At 39.6% G+C, this 17,850-nt stretch overlaps 1 protein-coding gene across 8 annotated transcripts in view; it reads left to right on the top strand.

Annotated features, from left to right (window-relative positions):
• The window catches only part of PIGN (phosphatidylinositol glycan anchor biosynthesis class N), a 167,608-nt gene that overhangs the window by 47,654 nt on the left and 102,104 nt on the right, over positions 1-17,850 (top strand). For all 8 annotated transcript variants that reach the window (XM_030552252.1, XM_030552249.1, XM_030552250.1 and 5 more), the window contains 3 exons: positions 4,114-4,230; positions 13,903-13,943; positions 16,772-16,831. In XM_030552252.1, coding sequence (XP_030408112.1) covers positions 4,114-4,230; positions 13,903-13,943; positions 16,772-16,831 — 218 coding nt within the window. The remainder of the gene's footprint in view (positions 1-4,113; positions 4,231-13,902; positions 13,944-16,771; positions 16,832-17,850) is intronic.

Below are 17,850 nucleotides of genomic sequence, written 5' to 3'. Positions count from 1 at the left end.
TACCAGTCTGAGGTGTTGGCAGCAGTTGTGCTATAGTGTAGGAATATGAGATTCAGAGAAACTTTAGTCTTTCTTTTTGGTGGACCTTGGTCAAATGTACCACTATGGTGACAGTCAGACTTCCAGGGGAAAGAAATTGCAACTTTCCAGTAAAGAATCTATCTTCCAAAAAGCATCTGTATCATCTAATAGCCTTCTGAGGAGGAGCGTAAACTAAAAAGGATAAAGAGAGAGTGTGCTCTCCTCTAAGGTTTTCTCTTGTTGTGAGTAGCCCATTCAAGCAAAGAATCATCTGGTTTCAGAAATGTAATCAAATTGAGTACTATGTTGTATTTTTGTTGCCAAATATCACAAGTGAGGTTTGTGTATCAAGCTGGCACTATGTGGCAAATATCCTTTCTTCATACAAAAGAAAAACAGCAATTGGAATCAATCTCTTGGTTTATATGTTACTACTTAGTTGTGTTTGGGGATGCAGAATGTGGGTTTACTTGAGCGTTCACTGGGCCAGTCCTATGTGTATCCAGTTGGAAGTATGGCAGAAAAATGATTACCATTAGTATTCTGTAATTCTGAGGTAAGGTTAATCCTCTCAAAGGAAGATTCTGTTCTAGTGGGTGTTGTTAAGCCATGGAGACTTTCCTGCCCAGCATCTGTGGAAGCTATTTGTTTTGAAAAGCAGTATATTTATAATTGTTAGCATGAGGTATTTTGAATCATTTATGCTTCAGGTACAGTTCAGGAGTAAAATACAGCATTTGATTATTGCCTTTTGCATAAAACTACAAACTGTTCAGAGATGGAATAACAGGATTTGTTTACTACTAATAATCCATCACATATTATAAGAGTTTATTTATACTTATCTTTTAAAGCAATCAGTCCAATTATCATTTGCTCATATGCAAAACAAAGGTCTTTTTGAATATTACATTTTATTGTTGAGCTAGCTGATGTTTATATTGGAACATTTGAATTTTAGAATAATTTTTTTCCTTTTTGTTCTTACAGGCAGCATTCACCACAATAAAAAGACTTTGGGTGTCACTATCATCTTCCTTAGCCAGACTTAGCTTTTTTGTTAATGCATATTTTTGATTTTTGTTTCATTAGCTGAAAATTAACTAGCTTTGTGGAAAGTGCATCTGGAATCCTGGAAAAATATTTAGGGATTCTGCAGGAAGCTGTCTTTAACTCTCTTTAGCTTGGAGGTTGTTGATCACGACGCAAGACCTTTGAAAGTAGAAGGAAAGGAAGAAACTTGAAATGAGTCAATAATGTGACGCCATTGCAAAAAAAGGCTAATATCTTTCTGGGGTGTATTAAAAGAAGTGTTGTATATACAACATGGGAGGTAATTGTTTTGCTGCACTCAGCAGTGTTGTGTCCAACTTTGGGTGCCACGCTTTAAGAAGGATGTGGACAAACTGGAGGGAGTCCAGAGGAGAGCTACAAAAATGATAAAAAGTTGAGAACCTGACCTGTGAGGAAAGGTTAATTAGGCATAATTAGCTTTGATAAAAGAAGACTTGGGGTAGGGGGGGTTAGGGTTAAGGGCAGAACCTGATAAGTCTTCTGATATGTTAAAGACTGTTTATAAAAAGAATGGTGATTAATTGTTCTCTGTATCCAGTGAAGGTAGGACCAGAAGTAATCAGCTTAATTTGGAGCAAAGGAGATTTAGGTCAGATAATACAAGAAAACTCCAGATAGTGAAATACTGGAATAGGTTGCCAAGGGAGGTTATGGAATCCTCATAGAAGTTTTTAAGAACAGATTGGACAAATACATGTTGAGGTTGATCTAGATATATTTGGTCCTGCCTCAGCACTAGAGGAGCTCTTGAAGTCCCTTCCACCCTTACTTTTTTATGATTCTATAAAATAGGGGTATCCTTTGCATTTTTGAGAGATTTCTCCTGTCCCTCTTTATAAAAAAGCCTGATCCTATACCTTAAAGTGAGTTGGAGCTTTACAATTGACTTTAGTAATTCCAGGATTTTCAAGCCTGAAAAAAGCACATCTGGACCATAGCCAGGAGTCTAAAAGCTTTAGATCAGTGCTTTTATTAGAGCTGTAATACTAACAGTTCTGCTTTTATTTATTTTGAGTCCATTCAAAATGTGTTCGGCACCTGACAAAAACAAGTAAAGAGACATTTCTTGCCACAAGGACCTTATGATCTAATTTTGACATGACACAAGGAATGGTGGTCAGAGATACACACATAAGGGGCAAAGAGTTGGGTGCGAGGAAAGATATAATGAGAACGAGGCAGTGGGTTTTAAAAAAAAATGCACCCTAAAATTTGCTTTTCTCTTGTAATGGATTCACTGCACTGGAGAGGGGTCTTACCTCATGCCTGATGAATGTAGGCAGAGCTCCATTTTTGAAACTGAAAATTCCCCATCTGGTCCTTTCCCAGTCTCTGTACTCTATAGAGAAGAGCAAATGTTGCCTTTTCTGCTTTCTGTGCAAGGAATTTTTCAAGGAATTCTTTCCCCTGAAAAATATTTTTCTTTTTCCCCCGCAAGCCCCCCCCCACTGGAAATGTTTTGTATGGGAGGGAGAAAATCTTGGACATCCTTTAATGTGTGGGTCTGGGGACTTCCAAATCCTAGTGGTACATCCCAAGGCCTTATAGTAGTTGTAGAAACAGAACAGCTGCCGCAGCAACTTCAAAAGGCTCCTGCTTATGAACTCAGAAAGAAAAGAAATCTTGTATTGGAAGGGAATGCAGTGGTTGGGGCAGATTTTCCTAGCATCAAAAGCTTCCCAGAGTGGTTACCACTCCAGTGAGATGTTAGGTCATCTATTTCCACAGCCAGCTGCTTAGCAGCCTTCTGCTTTGCTGAACAATGGATTTGGGATACACCAAGGGATTCAGAAGGGTATTCTTAGCACCAGACAACAACCTGACTTCTCTGCCTGATAATCATGCTTCCATTATGAGCCAGTCCTCTCACTCTGCTAGAAAACAGTTTGCTAGTTTGTGGTCTATTGGGGACAGCAGCAGAGAGAGGAGTTTTAGAACCTCTGCCAAGACCTGCACTATGAGAAAAAAATCTAAACAAGTTCAGGTTGGGGAGAAGATTTCCCTTAGTGAGCCCATGCAAATAAACAGCATCTGTTCTTCCCTGCTCCTGCACTTTTGTCCCTCTTGTTCAGAGTTAGTTTCCTTTGTACCCAAGCTGCTCTCCTTCTTGGATTAACAAGAATCTCTGTAGGGGCTTAAATCCACAGATCCTTCCCAGACCTGCAGGTTTTTAGGCTCAAAGTGGCTTAAAAGAAAGCTGAGTTAGTCAGCAAACTTTAACCTTTCATTTGTATCCTAGCAGTTGTTGCACACGCAACCTAAACTCTGTCTCTGAAGCATATATATTAAGATTTCATCTTTAATTACATACCGGTAATTAAATTTAATATTCTTTCAAACCCTTCTCATTACACACACGCACGCACACACACACACACCCCTTGCAGAATGTGTTTTGTAAGATATACTGGCAACAGGACAGGGCACCTGTGATTCCCCAGCTTGTTCAGCAGGCACCTTTCACCACTGGAAAAGGGCAGTGGAGGCTGCAGATACTTTGTGCCTTTGCATATCAAGTCACTTAGGTATCTAAGATCCCAAACTTGCCCAAATTTATAGACATGTTTAACTTTACACACCTGAGTAATCCCTTTGGTTTCAATGGCACATGCAATTTAGGCCCATGTATATATTTTTGAAGGTTTGGAGCCTAAGTGCTTAAGTTTGGGCATTCAAATTTGAATTTTTTTACTCGAATTTCCTTGTTCCTTGGTTTCCACATATTTTAAAATGAAGAAAAGTATCTATTTCAGAGGGTGTGGTGAAACTGAAGTTAGCCAATGTTTGTAAATTGCTTTGTGATTCTCAAATAGATGTCACTACATAGGTGCAAATTTTAAAAGAAAGGTTTATAAAATGTCTCTTCATTGCAGTAAAATAACCTGTGATTCTAATGTAGCCTGCCTGAAGAATATAGCCAGGATTTTTTTTCTAGGCAGAAATTTAAACTTGGCTCTGTGAGAGCACTATTTGCCTTGCTTATCAAGTCATTGTGCTTTTGGTTTGTCATATCTGTAGGCTCTCATGGGGCTGGTCATCCTTCAGAGACTTTAACACCATTAATTGCTTGGGGAGCTGGAGTGAATTATCCACAGAAAGTCACATCCCAGTTCTTCGAAGATGATTTTTTAAAAGGTATGTAAACAAATCACCAAATTACATTAAAAGAAATTACTTTTTGTTTTGTTGCACTAATTTTCTATGGAAAGGGCAATATTTGAACCTCACATCCATCGGATTTAAACTGCATTGAAATTATGGATCAGTAAGGTTTGTAAGCAAGAAGACAAAGGCAGAATTTGCCCCAGAGACCTTGTGTTCTACATTACAAGAAAAAGGGGTAATTGGGGAAGTATGTGGTGATGGTTGTGGAAGGCTTGTCTCATGAGCAGAATCACACTTGCAGAGTTTCCTTCCAATCATCATATCAGGGGCTTCTGAACAGTGCAGGAAGGATGTTCATGTCCCAAAAACTTTGGCTGGCCCAGCTGAAGCATGGTTCTGAGAATGCCTCTGAAGTTAATTTATCTTCACAGAAGCTAAATACTTCTATTCTACATTGATTCCAGACTTTCTTGTAGCCCCACCATAGCATAGCAGTAGTCATGCTGCCATGGTCTAGTTTCTTGCCGATGGCCTGAGTATACTCTCCTTCCTCCCCCTTCCACCCCCCCCCAGCCGAGGGTTTGTTAAAAGGATGGAGTGGCCTGCATAAAATACTGATTGGGTAATCCTGCAGGTTTCCAGGTGAACAGAATACAGTGGAGAGCATGGCTATATTTCTGGCTTTAGCCCTTCCTGACAACAGCCCACGGTTTCCAAATCTCCTGAGCCCCAAATGCATGTCTCTTGCACAGAGAGACTTCCTTATTCTCTGTTGAAATGAATGTGCCATGGAAACACTGCTTTCCTCCCACACTCTTCTGCAAATTTGGGGTCTCTTCAATTTCATTTTCCTTTGTGTGGCTGTAGTGGAACTGAAGGTAGTTGTGCTTTTGGAGTAGAAGAAAGCACTGCCATGACCCTTCCTTATGTTTTCTTTTTTCCCTTTAATTTTTTTTTTATTTCATAAAAATTATGCAATCCTTGCAAAGTGCTAATATATGAAGTGTGGAAGAGTTCTAAATACATAGTATATTAATATACTGGATTATTGAAACTTCATTATGGTTCTGTGTTGCCATGTATGTTTTGAGATAGTACATCATTCACTTGGCTTGCTTTTCTTTTTCCCTTGTGCTCCATTTTTGTGTCTGTTTCATTTCTCAAGACCTCCTAAGGGTCTAAGACTGCTCAGGATCAGTGGGATAATAACTGTCTAGGTCGCTATATTCTTTGTCAGGCTACATTAGAGAGGGGAGTAAACAGGCAAAAATGAGCAGTCCTGAAGTTTTCATTCTGCCTGTGCTTGAGAAGAGTAATGGTGGCAGAGACTAAATAAATTTGACTACTGTGGGTATAGATGGTACTATTATTACACTTTTTAGAATCAAGTATTTGTACAAAATTATTGCATCTCCAATAGATTTGAAAATAAGCCACGAAATAATATATTGACAGTAAGCAAAAATGGCTGACTTTGAGGCCTAGGTTGTACAGCTGGAAACGTCAAGTAGTTTTCAGTATAGTTACAGCTATGTTGGTCCCAGGATAAGAGATAGACAAGGTAGGTGAGATAATCTTTTTTTCTTCGAGAGGATGCTCCATTCTAGGTGCCTCAGATCAGATATATTAGGTAGCAGTATCCATTCGGTCTGTGCATGTATCCTGTGCAGCCTCTTGCCTTGCACTGTGGCTATATAGAGTTGCGTGGGCAAACTGCCCTCATTTCCTTCTCAACTGCCTTGGCCTGAGATGGAGTCTCAGCAGTATCTGAGTTGAGCTTACCTCAATTGTATTTTTTTTTCTTGTATCTTACTAGTTACTTAGTGATAGTTTTTAATGTTTACTTTGTGTTAGTTATACTAATTTTATAAATGTTAAAAAAAATGGCAAAAATATTTGAAAAAAAGAAGAGATTTTACTTTTATGATAGGGACTGTTGTCCTTGTGCCTATTTTTTTTCTCCCCTCAGGGGAACTTAAATGCTGGGAGGGCATGCCCAGTTCTCCTGGTTTTAAATGCTTCCTTTCATGCCAAGAGGCTATCCCCATCAGTGACATAGAACTGTTTATTCACCAAGCAAACACAGTTTGAACAAACTAGTCTTGATGCCTTTGGTCATGAAAAACTCCCTCTACTGGTGGAAAGATACTCACAATGTTTGTGCGGGCATCTCCTTTGCTTATCCATCTCCAAAGTCATGCATCCCTGTTGGGATGGGAAGCCCACCTAGAAACTCACACTGTTCAAGGCAGGTGATCTCCTCTCTGCACATCCACTTGCTGGAACTCAGAGCAGTCAAATGCCTGTCTCTGTTTCCTTCTGCTGAACTGGGCAAATATGTGATGGACAGCATGATGGATAGCATATCATGAATGCTTTATATCAACCATCATGGGAGTAAGACCACATTCCCTCTGTGCCAAAGCAGTGAGGCTCTGGAATTGGTGCACATAAAACCAGCTCAATATCTCAGTAGCTTACCTTCCAGGCATACGAAACATCACAGCAACTGCCCTCAGCCGGTGCTTCTTGGAAAATTGTGAATGGGAGATAGATCCCATTATACTCCACCAGATATTTCAATGTTGGGGCATCCCGCAGATATGCCTCTTTGCCATAGCTAAGAACAAGAAGTGCTCCCAGGTCTGTCTGAGAGACAGACTGCATCACCACTCCCTGGGGGGATGCTTTTCACCTTTGTTGGAGTTCAGGCCTGCTGTGTGCATTTTCCCCAATTCCCTTGATGGCCATGGTGCTGCTCAAGATAAGAAAAAACAAGGCCAGGGTTATTCTAATAGTTCAGACATGGCATAAACATGCTTCCCTTACCTCAGCCAGCTTGCGCTTTTGTCAACTGGGCCATTCCCCATCTTGTCTCAGGATGCCAGTCAAATCTTTCACACCAACTTCAATGTTCTTTGACTTAAGGCATGGTTAATAAATGGTATGCAGGTTTAGAAACAACCTGTTCTGAGGATTTGAAGAGAGTTCTGTTATGTAGTAGGAAACAATCCACTTGTGGTACCTATGTGCAAAAGTGGATAAGATTCAGTCACTTGTGTGACCCCCTAAGATATCTTTCACCTACATCCTCTCTGTCAGTTATATTGGATTACGTGCTAGAGATAAAAAGGACAGGATTGTCTCTAAGATCCGTTAGAGTACACTTGGCAGCTACTATGGCCTTCCATCATATGGTAGATGGTTTCTCCATCTTCGCTCATCCTATAGCAAGGAGGTTTCTCAAGGGACTGGAGAACCTTTTTTTACAAATCAGATGCCTTGCACCGGCATGGGACCTCAACTTGGCACTCAGATGCCATACTAGGCCCCACTTTTAACTATGGCTACCTGCTTCCTTCTACACTTGTATGTGAAAACAGCTTTTCTAGTAGCCATTACTTCTGCTTGAAGATTTGGAGAGATATGGGCTCTGATGTCCCTCTCCCTTCAGTCTTGTTTTAAGGATAAGCTCACGTTGCGACCACATCCCAAGTTCTTACCAAAGGTATCCTTGACTTTCACATAAACCAACCTATCTATCTTCCAGTTTTCGTCTCTAAGCCACACCAGAGTGTCATAACATTTTTTCCCAGATCTGGACCTTAGCGTCCAAAATATGGGTGTTAGCATGAAAACCTCCAAGCTTAGTTACCAGCTTGGACCTGGTAATTGCTGCCACCAGCTAGGAATTATACAGTGCCTAGCTCACTGTGGTCTCCCCAAAACCTTCCCTGGAGGACCCCCAGACTCAGATGCCTTGAGTCTTACAACAAAGGGAAATAACCCCCTCCCCTTGTTTCCTTGTTACTTCCTCCCAGGCTTCCCTCCCTGGACGACCCTAGGAGATTCCCTGCTTCCAGTCCTGGAAACACAAGTACCGAGAGATCTAATCTCTCTTCCCCCTCACCCAGAGGGTATGCAAAGTCAGGCTTAGTAAATCAAACACAAAGAGATTTTCTCCCTGACTTCTTCCTCCCACCAATTCCCTGGTGAGCTGCAGACTCAATTCCCTGGAGTCCCCATTAAAGAAAAACTCCAACAGGTCTTAAAAAGAAAGCTTTATATAAAAAAGAAAGAAAAAGACATTAAAAATAGGCTCTGTATTAAGGTGACAATATACAGGGTCAATTGCTTAAAGGAAAAAAATGAATAAACAGCCTTATCCAAAAAGAATACAATTTAACACATTTCAGCAACTACACACATGTAAATACAAAAAAAAATATAAACCTATTGTCTTACTATCCTTGTACTTACAACTTGGAAACAGAAGATTAGAAAGCTTGGAGATAGAAAAATCACTCTCAGAGCCAAAAAAGGAACAGACCAAGAACAAAGGACTCACACCCAAAACTTCCCTCCACCCAGATTTGAAAAAGTCTTGTTTCCTGATTGGTCCTCTGGTCAGGTGTTTCAGGTTACTGTTGTTACCCCTTTACAAGTAAAAGAACATTAACCCTTAGCTATCTGTTTATGACACAGAGTAAAGGAGATGTGGCATTACATACACTTGATGTGAGGAGGACATTAGCCTTTTATATAGCCCTTTAGAAAAACTCCGATTGTTTCTCCATTGTGGACAGAACTAAGAAATCTCCAATTTCCAAGCAAAGACTCTCTAGATGGATATGTGACTGCATTACCTACTGCTATCAGTCTCATAATCTTCAGGCTCCTTCTAGAGTATTATCTCACTCCATGAGATCTCTCTCTATTTCAATAGCCTTTCTTAAGAACGTTCCTGGCATGGAAATATGTAGAGCAGTGACTTGGACCTGCATTCATATATTATCATGCCTCACCTTCTGGTACCATGTTTAGCTCTACTGTAGTATTTTCAGTCTTTGACTTGACTCCTAAATCCCACACCTCTGTTGAGGGTACTGCTTGGTAGTCACCTAGAGTGGAGCACCTACAGGGTCACTACTCAGATAAGAAGAGAAGGTTACTCACCCTGTGCAGTAACTGTGGTTCTTGGAGGTGAGTTCCCCTATGTATGTTCCACTACCTGCCCTCCTCCTTCTCATGCTTCAGAGTTCTTTACAGTGGAGCTCTGTGGTCTAGAAGGAACTGATGGCAGTGCACTCATGAAGCTCTGTAGAGCCATAATGCAGGTCTTGAGACTGCAGGGGATGCATGCGCAAGCTGAGTGGATAGTGCTATTTAAAATCTCTGATTTTTGAAGCGTGTGGGGTGCATGCACAGCTAGAATGGAGCACCCATGGGGACACACATCTTAAAGAACCACAGTTATTGCACAGGATGAGTAACCTTCTCTTATTGGACCAGCTTCTGTTGATGGAAGGTACAAGCATATGAGCTACACAGAGCTCCTCTTCAGGTCTGTGGAAGTAAATCAGTGTGTCCCAGATCTGAAGAGAAATGTTGTGTAGCTCGAAAGCTTCTACCTTGCACCAACAGAAGCTGGCCAAACATATTACCTCACCTATCCTGTCTTTCTTAGAAACGCCAAGGACACTTACTACTTCTAAGTACAAAATGTGTAGCCCTAATAACATTAATTTTTACTGTAAAAGACCAGTTTTACAAACTGGGTATATACTATCCCAGTTTTGCCTGATCAAATTCTCAGATTCTTTTCAATTAGTATAAACATCTGCATTTTAACTGAAATTCTGATGGAAGTGTTGGAACATGTAAATAGACTATGGGTGAATTGGGTATTTAAATTGACACCCCGCTGTGGAAGGAGGAAAGACAATGATTATCGAATGTGGGGAATATTTTGTTCTCTCATCTGAAGGGTTTCCTCCACTTTTATGCTTCAGGCCCCTGAAACACTTCTTCAAATACTCGCTCATTGAAGAGCTTGCATTGCAGTCACTAATCTCCTAACCAAAGAACACTGTATGGATCTCTTTTGGAGCAGCATTTACTTAATTTACTTAATTGCCATGAATAATCATTGTTGCGTGATAAGAACTCCTTGTGGCCCAGTGTTCTGCTTTGACAGCATTACACAGCCACTCCTGGTGGGCTGAGAAGTAAAGAATACAAGTGTAAAATGCTCTCCCGTAAGTTCATACAGAGCATCTCTTCTACACCACTAAGATATTATACCCAATGATGTGGTTTTAATAAAGTTGTTATATTATGTGAAAGGAAAGATCTCTGAATTTAGCAGTTCTCTTGACCCCTTTCTTCCTCACCCTCCAAAAACAAACAAAACAGTTTAATAAGGTTGCATAAAGAAAATGAGAATCTAAAATCCTTGTATTTTTTTAGAACATTTTGATATTTTTATGATTCCCCCCCCCGCCCCCAAGATTGCATACATTGGTGCACAGGCATAATTTCATGCAACTGCTTATAATCTTTTTGAATTTCTCAAATATAGAAGAATCTGTGGGAGACAACACAAGTGTTTTTAATGCCTGCAAACTTTTTATTCTCTGTTTATGGCAAAAAGTTTCTTGGCGGTTTAGTGAGTTTTTCCTTGTCCCATCACCCCCATCAAGGGTGGATGTTACCTGAGGCAGTGGCTGCAACAGAGAGTTACCCTATCCAATTTGGTATGGAATGATTGGTGTACTCCTCATATGGCTAGAAGGCACACTGCTTGCTCTGAGATGACAGCCTTTCCCTTATCAGTCATTTCACCTGTATTTTGCCTCCCCTGGAGGCTGATCAGATTACCGGCTTAGCAAGAATCCTGACAGCAGACCTATATCAGTGTCTGCTTTGTGCAAAGCATAGCATTATCTGTTTGGCCATCATAATGACTCCTGTATAAATCTCTTTTTTTCTGAAAAGTTGCTCCCTGATTCCTTGGTGAAATGAATGTTACACAGATTTAAGGCCTACTCCCAATGAAGTCAATTAGAGTTTTGGCATTGAATTCAGTAAGAGCAGAATTTTGTTCTCGCATACAGATTTTACCATGCCAAAGGAAACATAGAATTGATGGGTTGTCCTTGCCTATTGCAGCTTCTGGAGGCTGCTCTGTTAAAAACTTTTGAAACTATGAATGCAGTACTTTCCCAGGAAAATGCTTCCAAGGATACAACGCTATTTATCTCTCTCTCATAGCTTTTTATGGCACCCATCATTAGTTAGATCCAAGAGCTGCTGGGACACTGGAGGGTACCTGCAGGACTGGCCATGGTAGGGTTGGACTCACAGGAGCACAAAAGAGAAACACCTTGAGAAAAACACCCTCCCATCTAACTGCAAACTGTGCCTTTTTTTGTTCTTATCTACCATTTCAGGTGAATAAAGCATGGGCTCTATATAAGGTGACCAGAGCAATTTTCTTGCTTTTAGGTACGGCTTACTGGGGGACAGGACACAAACACTCTAACCCTGCTCTCCAAATTTCTAGCTGAAGTCTGCTGGGCAGTCAGCCGCAAAGGGAATGGAGGGAAAGTAGTGTCAAAATACCAAATAAAATTAAAAAAAAAAAATGGGGTGGGGTGGACAGAGTTTGCTAAGGCCCATCCAATCCAAAGGAAAAACCCTCTATAACATCCTGTAGATAGGGCACAGAGTTATTGTGCAGAAACAGTGAGCCTGAGCTCCCTATATAAGGGGAAACTCTGGTTCCAGAAGCTTCTAGCAAAGCTAGAGTAGTGTGAGTAGTCAGCCCATCAGTTTTGTGTCTCCTCTGCACTATTGTTTTCTTATTATGAGAAAACAAAATTGTTCTATTACATAACAGGGAAAAGAAATACAGGTGAAATTCTCATGGAAATTAATTCAGTTTATTCTAATACAAGTATATCACTATGAATACATGACTAATACTGATAATACACTTCATGTGTTACCGGAACTAGCTGTAAATATGTTTCTTACTGTTAAGCTGTATAGCTGTTGTATATGAGTTGAGAGCAGAGACACTTGAAAAACTTACGCCAATAATCAGACCCCTCAGTATAGTCACTTGATGAATTAAGCGCTGAGAATAAGCTAGAAGAAGATAGAGTACATAGGCGACATTGGGAGGCCCAGACAGGGGAATGACTAGGATTTTTAATATTTATTTTAACAGTAAATAACAAACTAAGCTAGAAATGTTCATTATGGTATATCCACGCTTCTCTGATGGTTGTAATAAATTTGATTGATTTATGCTTTCATTTATGAAGAACCGTATTAGTTACAAACTTTATTAAATAGAAAATATTGTGAAGGTAAACTGATTCTGTCTGACTCATCTGATGTAACCGACAGAATCCTGCCTTTGATCTCTGTGTATTATCCATTTATGTCAGTGGAAGATGGATGTGCAGATGGAAGACATTATCTGGTCTATTCAGGTTTTGTCTATACTGAGGGAACTTAAAGTGGTTTTCCCCCTATTGCTAACATTAGTTCAGCTCCCTAGAATAGAGAGGCTGCCACTGGCATTTTAACACCCTGTCTGAGAGCTTGTCTGAGACCTGCTTTGACTGAGTACATGGCATCGTGCTTAAAATGCTAGTTGCAGTCTACAGCTCTTTTTAACTCCTGTAACTTTCCCCTACTTCTCATTCTGTTAGCGTGGGAAGACTTCTGCAAAAAGATGGGCAAACTGCCTCTTCTCCTCTGCTCGTGACATCACTGCTAGGAGGACTAATTCAAAAATTAGAAACCAAGGCAGTGATGAAAAAATAAACTGCTAAATTAAGTTTTAAAATGGCCCCCAAGCCCGCTTCCAGTTTGATGTTGCTTTCTAAAGAGGCAAATGTCGATACGATAGACTAGAGGTTGTTTGGGGCCAGGGGGAAAAAGAGCCCTTTATATGAGGTTATCAGCTTAATTGGCTAGCAATAAATAATTAAATCTGACTTTGTCCAGACCAGCATTTTGGTATGTCCTGGGCTGCTGAATAATAGGATTTTTCTGAGCCTGGTCTGACTGTCTGCCACAAATAATACTGAATCTGCCCCTCAGTGCCTGTGAGCTAAGGAGTTGCTTCTGGTGGTTAGAGGTTTACATTTTCAGAGCTGCCTGTGAGGTATAGACACCCTATTTCTAAATCTCACTTTGAATCCTTTAGTTTTCTCAGGAAGTTATGCATCTGTGGTCCTGTTATACAAGTATATAGAAGTTTTTTTGGCGGGAGGTGAGGGGGGCAGCGAGAGATTTCCTTCAGATGACAGTAGTCACAAGTACACGCCAATGGTTTTTCCTTATGGATGAAAGAAAATTTAATCTGAAAGAAATTAATTTTGTTCTTTTTGCTTGTACCTGTGCACTGAAGCCAAAGTATAAGTCTCTCTTAGGAGGAATGAATCCTTACAGAAAGTACTGGAAACTCATTAAGAGTCAAATTAATTATTTCTCTAAAACAGTGATATTCTGATGCCAGTGATTCAGGGGCCAAATTAGCCACCAATATTAGCCAGAAGAGCCACAGTTGTGTGAATTGATAGTTTCATTTACTGTAGTGCTATATATTCATAAACAATATGACAGCAGAAATATTTAGTTATATTATTCTCACAGCAAAATAACTGACCGAGTAGTATTACTTTATCAACTACAATTGGTTAATAACATAGTAAAAGCATCCTGATTGGTTAATAACTTAGACTGGTTAATAATTAAATCACACGGTGTTTTAATATCCTGTGTTGCAAAGACCTGCAGGAAACCCACTAAAGAGCCACTTGTTGCTCGTGAGCCTCAGTCTGAGTATCACTGCTCTAAAATCTGCCTGGATCAGCTGCTCATGTGCTCTGTTATTGCTTTTAGAATGGAAACTGGAGAAATGGAAGAGGCTGGATGTCAACCAGGTATTAAATGTATCCTACTCAAAAGCTTATTAACTTTCCTCTTTGAATTAATGTAATCTCCCACACCAGATTTATAAAGGAAATTATGAAAGAACGAGTGATTGCGCTAACATAATATTTTTCCAGAGTTTGCCACTTAAATATTAAATGATATAGACCACTACCCTCGGAAACTACATGTGTCTGGGAAAAATTCCACCCTCAGACACTCACAGCTGTTATCTGCATCAGTTAATACAACCTCTATGTGCAACTTTCCCTTTCTCTGGATGCATTACATTGCAGTTTTTAAGGACACGATCACATACTCTCTTCGAACGAATACAAGACCTGTGTGATGATACTGACACTGGCGAACTTTAAAAATATTGGCAATAATTTATGTAAATTCCATACCACGTGAATGCCCTGTCTTATGAACCTTAAAAAGTCTGTGGTATGGAATCCCTCTACTCCAGTCATGTAGAGTTTGCATAACATCTGGGGCTTCAGAAAGGGGTTTACCTGCAGATCTTAAGACGTGCATGGCAGTGCTCCCCAACCATTGTGAAACTTACAGGTTCTGCTGGAGCTGAGCCTGTAGCTCATTCCCTGCCTACCTTACAAAGATACCCAGGTACTGAAGCAAGATGTTATGTGGTAATTGCCTCAGTCCAGGATCATTTGTATTATACGAAGAAGTTTGCCATGCCTGACTGTTCAATATGGCCTTCAAAAATTGCAGATTTCAGTGCCTGTGCTGCATGTAATATTCAAATGCTGCTATCTTTGTCAAATCAAAAACACTTTTCACTGAAGTACTGAAAGGCATTTCTCAATGAGGTCTGTTTTCATGCTGAATTTTATTACTCTGTTACAAGCTGTTTTGGCAATATAGCTAATAAATTACATAGCAAGAAATTTGTAGTAATGGGGAAAAAACATAATGAAAAGTTATTTTTATTTATTTATTTAACTTTTTGGGAACTCAGCAACAGCTGCAACAGTTTTGTTTCAATTAAAATAAATCACCTTCAGGAAAGGGGCCAAAGATGGGAAATTCAGCCTAGGAGGTGAGAGTTTTCGAAAGTTATGAGCAATCAAAAAGTAAGGTTTAGAGTAGAAACTACTGAACGCTGCGCCATGGCATGCACTTTTGAAAATGAATACAAGTCCTTAGGTCTGTAATGAAATCTTCTCTCCACGTAAGTGTAGAAAGGAGTCTTGAGTTTCAGCTATCAGAGGGGTAGCCGTGTTAGTGTGGATCTGTAAAAAGTGGCAAAGAATCCGCTTTTTTCAGTTTCAATGTGTACTTGATAATTGACTTGGAAACATAAAGTTAGTTTTGTCTGTGACAAATAGTATGTTATCGTTTGCTATGTATTTATTTTAAGCAGAACTCCTTTCTGGAAATTCCAGTGAATAGTTTTGCTTAAAAATCAATGGTACAATATGACTTTGTGTGTTTTGCCTACTATAAATAGTGACTCAGATTCTCCTTTGGTGCATAGGTAAATCTGTAGTAACTCCATTTACTTCAGTGGAGTTACTCCAGATTTACACCAGTGTAGCTTAGGAAATTGATTTCTAGTCTTTTTAATGTTAAGGAAAATAGAAATGATAAGTGCTAAGATCCAGATGATGAATAATACTTTATTCCATGAGTAGTTCTATTGAAGTTAAGTGACCATTCATGGAATAAGAGGGAGCTCAACATGACATAGGGTATGTCTACATCTACAATTTTGCAGCGCTGGTTGTTACAGCTGTATTAGTACAGCTGTATAGGGCCAGCGCTGCAGAGTGGCCACACTTACAGCAACCAGCGCTGCAAGTGGTGTTAGATGTGGCCACACTGCAGCGCTGTTGGGCGGCTTCAAGGGGGGTTCGGGGAAGGCGAGAGCAAACCGGGAAAGGAGACCAGCTTCGCCGCGGTTTGCTCTCGCGTTCCCCGAACCCCCCTGCAAACCGCAGGGAAGGAGACCTGCTTGCTCGGGGGTTCGGGGAACGCGAGAGCAAACCGGGGAAGGAGACCTGCTTGATTACCAGAGGCTTCCTCAGGTATGCTGGGATACCTGCTTATTCCACGGAGGTCAAGAAAAGCGCTGGTAAGTGTCTACACTTGATTACCAGCGCTGGATCCTCTATACCCAAGACAAAACGGGAGTACGGCCAGCGCTGCAAACAGGGAGTTGCAGCGCTGGTGATGCCCTGCAGATGTGTACACCTCCTAAGTTGCAGCGCTGTAACCCCCTCACCAGCGCTGCAACTTTGTGATGTAGACAAGCCCTAAGGGTACTGGAACCTAGCCGTGAATAGTAAAAGTTGGTCAATGGCTGACATTCTAAAAACAAAGGATTAAGAATTGCTTTTTCTACATATTATGCTCGGTGTGCCACTTTAAAAAAAAAAAGTATGAAGAAAATAATTCTTTGATGAAAATAATGAAAAAAACCCATAAATTTCTCTGATAAAACACAGTGAAGTAGATATTGAATTTTGAATTTAAAAAAGTAGGGTTTTTAATGCACTTTTAAAAGTGAATTTATTTTTTTTAAATGTGAAATTTTAATATATAAATCTGTTGAATTATCAAATGGGTTTAATTTGATAGAACATTAAAACTTGTTCTGAAATCTCAAATTTTGATTCCCTTCAGAATCAAGAGCATTACTTTGAACATTGAAAAATATTACTTTGCTGGACTACTTTAATGCTGTGATAGATTCTATCAGATAGGATGCTATTCACATTTCAAAATAGAGATACATTCTTAAAATTAATCTAAATTTATGAATACTTTAAACATTTTGAAGCATGCTCAACTGAGAACATTTTTGTTTGCACAGGCTGATATAGCACCGCTGATGGCTTCGCTTATTGGTGTTTCTTTTCCCCTTAATTCTGTGGTAAGAAATAAAAAAAAGTAAAAAGGCTGCATGTTCTTGGGGGAAAAAGATGATAAAAAGATAAATTTGCAAACTTTTGCTATAGTTTATGGGGACTAGTCAAGGATGTAAAATTAAGCATAAGAATAAGTATTGGCAGCATTAAGGCCTAAGTAGATACTGTCTGCTTCTTTTATATTATTTTGTAATGTGTAACAATATTTTAAATTATGAAAGTAGTTGATCCATTGTAACCTGTAATTCTGAAAGTATTAAATAGCCACCTTTTTACTTAAACCATGCAAATACTCTGTTAATTTTCTGTAAGAATACAATAGAGTATAAGCTATCGTTCTTTTTCCTTATTTTTAATTGTAAGAGCTGAAACTGTTAAAAAAAAATAGTTCCTGAAGTTTAATGTCAAGTTATTTTTAATCTAATTAGTTTACTGAGATATTTTGAGATGATATTTTATTTCATTAGGTTAATTGATTATTTGATTCCTTATTTGGGACAGATCTTTTTTAACCTTGTAATTTATCTATTTGTATCCATTATTTCTGTTGCTCAATGGTTGTCACATATAACGGAAAGAAATTCCTTTATTTAATCTTAATTAACAACTAAAGCTTTAATTTGCTTTTATATTGCTTACCTCACATATGCATATAGAGTACATAACAAAAGTTAAGAGGGGAAAAAGCAAATGTGCATATTCCAAAAAAAATCATAAAAAAACTTTTCTGGAGACTTTGGACAGATTCTGGCTTCTGGTCCTGCCTCTTTGCGCTCCATTTCCATATGTGGTCAGCTGAAACTTCCCCTAGTGCTGGGAGAGATTTTTGCCGGTGTAAAGCTAGCTTAATCAGATCCTATGCCATTTTTCCTCTCAACCCAAGTAAAGGGTGTCACTGGAACACCTTTGGGGACCATTGCCAGCTGATGTTGTAGGTTAGAAAACACATTCATATGGGATTCTTTGATTTACGCTGGGGCTGAGGTGGAGATTCACAAGGCTGAGAATTAGGGCTTTCTACATG

The sequence above is a fragment of the Gopherus evgoodei genome, chromosome 2 (genome assembly GCF_007399415.2).
Source record: "Gopherus evgoodei ecotype Sinaloan lineage chromosome 2, rGopEvg1_v1.p, whole genome shotgun sequence".
Classification (NCBI taxonomy): Eukaryota; Metazoa; Chordata; order Testudines; family Testudinidae; genus Gopherus; species Gopherus evgoodei.
The sequence above is the reverse complement of the archived record's forward strand: the minus strand, read 5'-3'. Positions and strand labels throughout refer to the sequence as shown.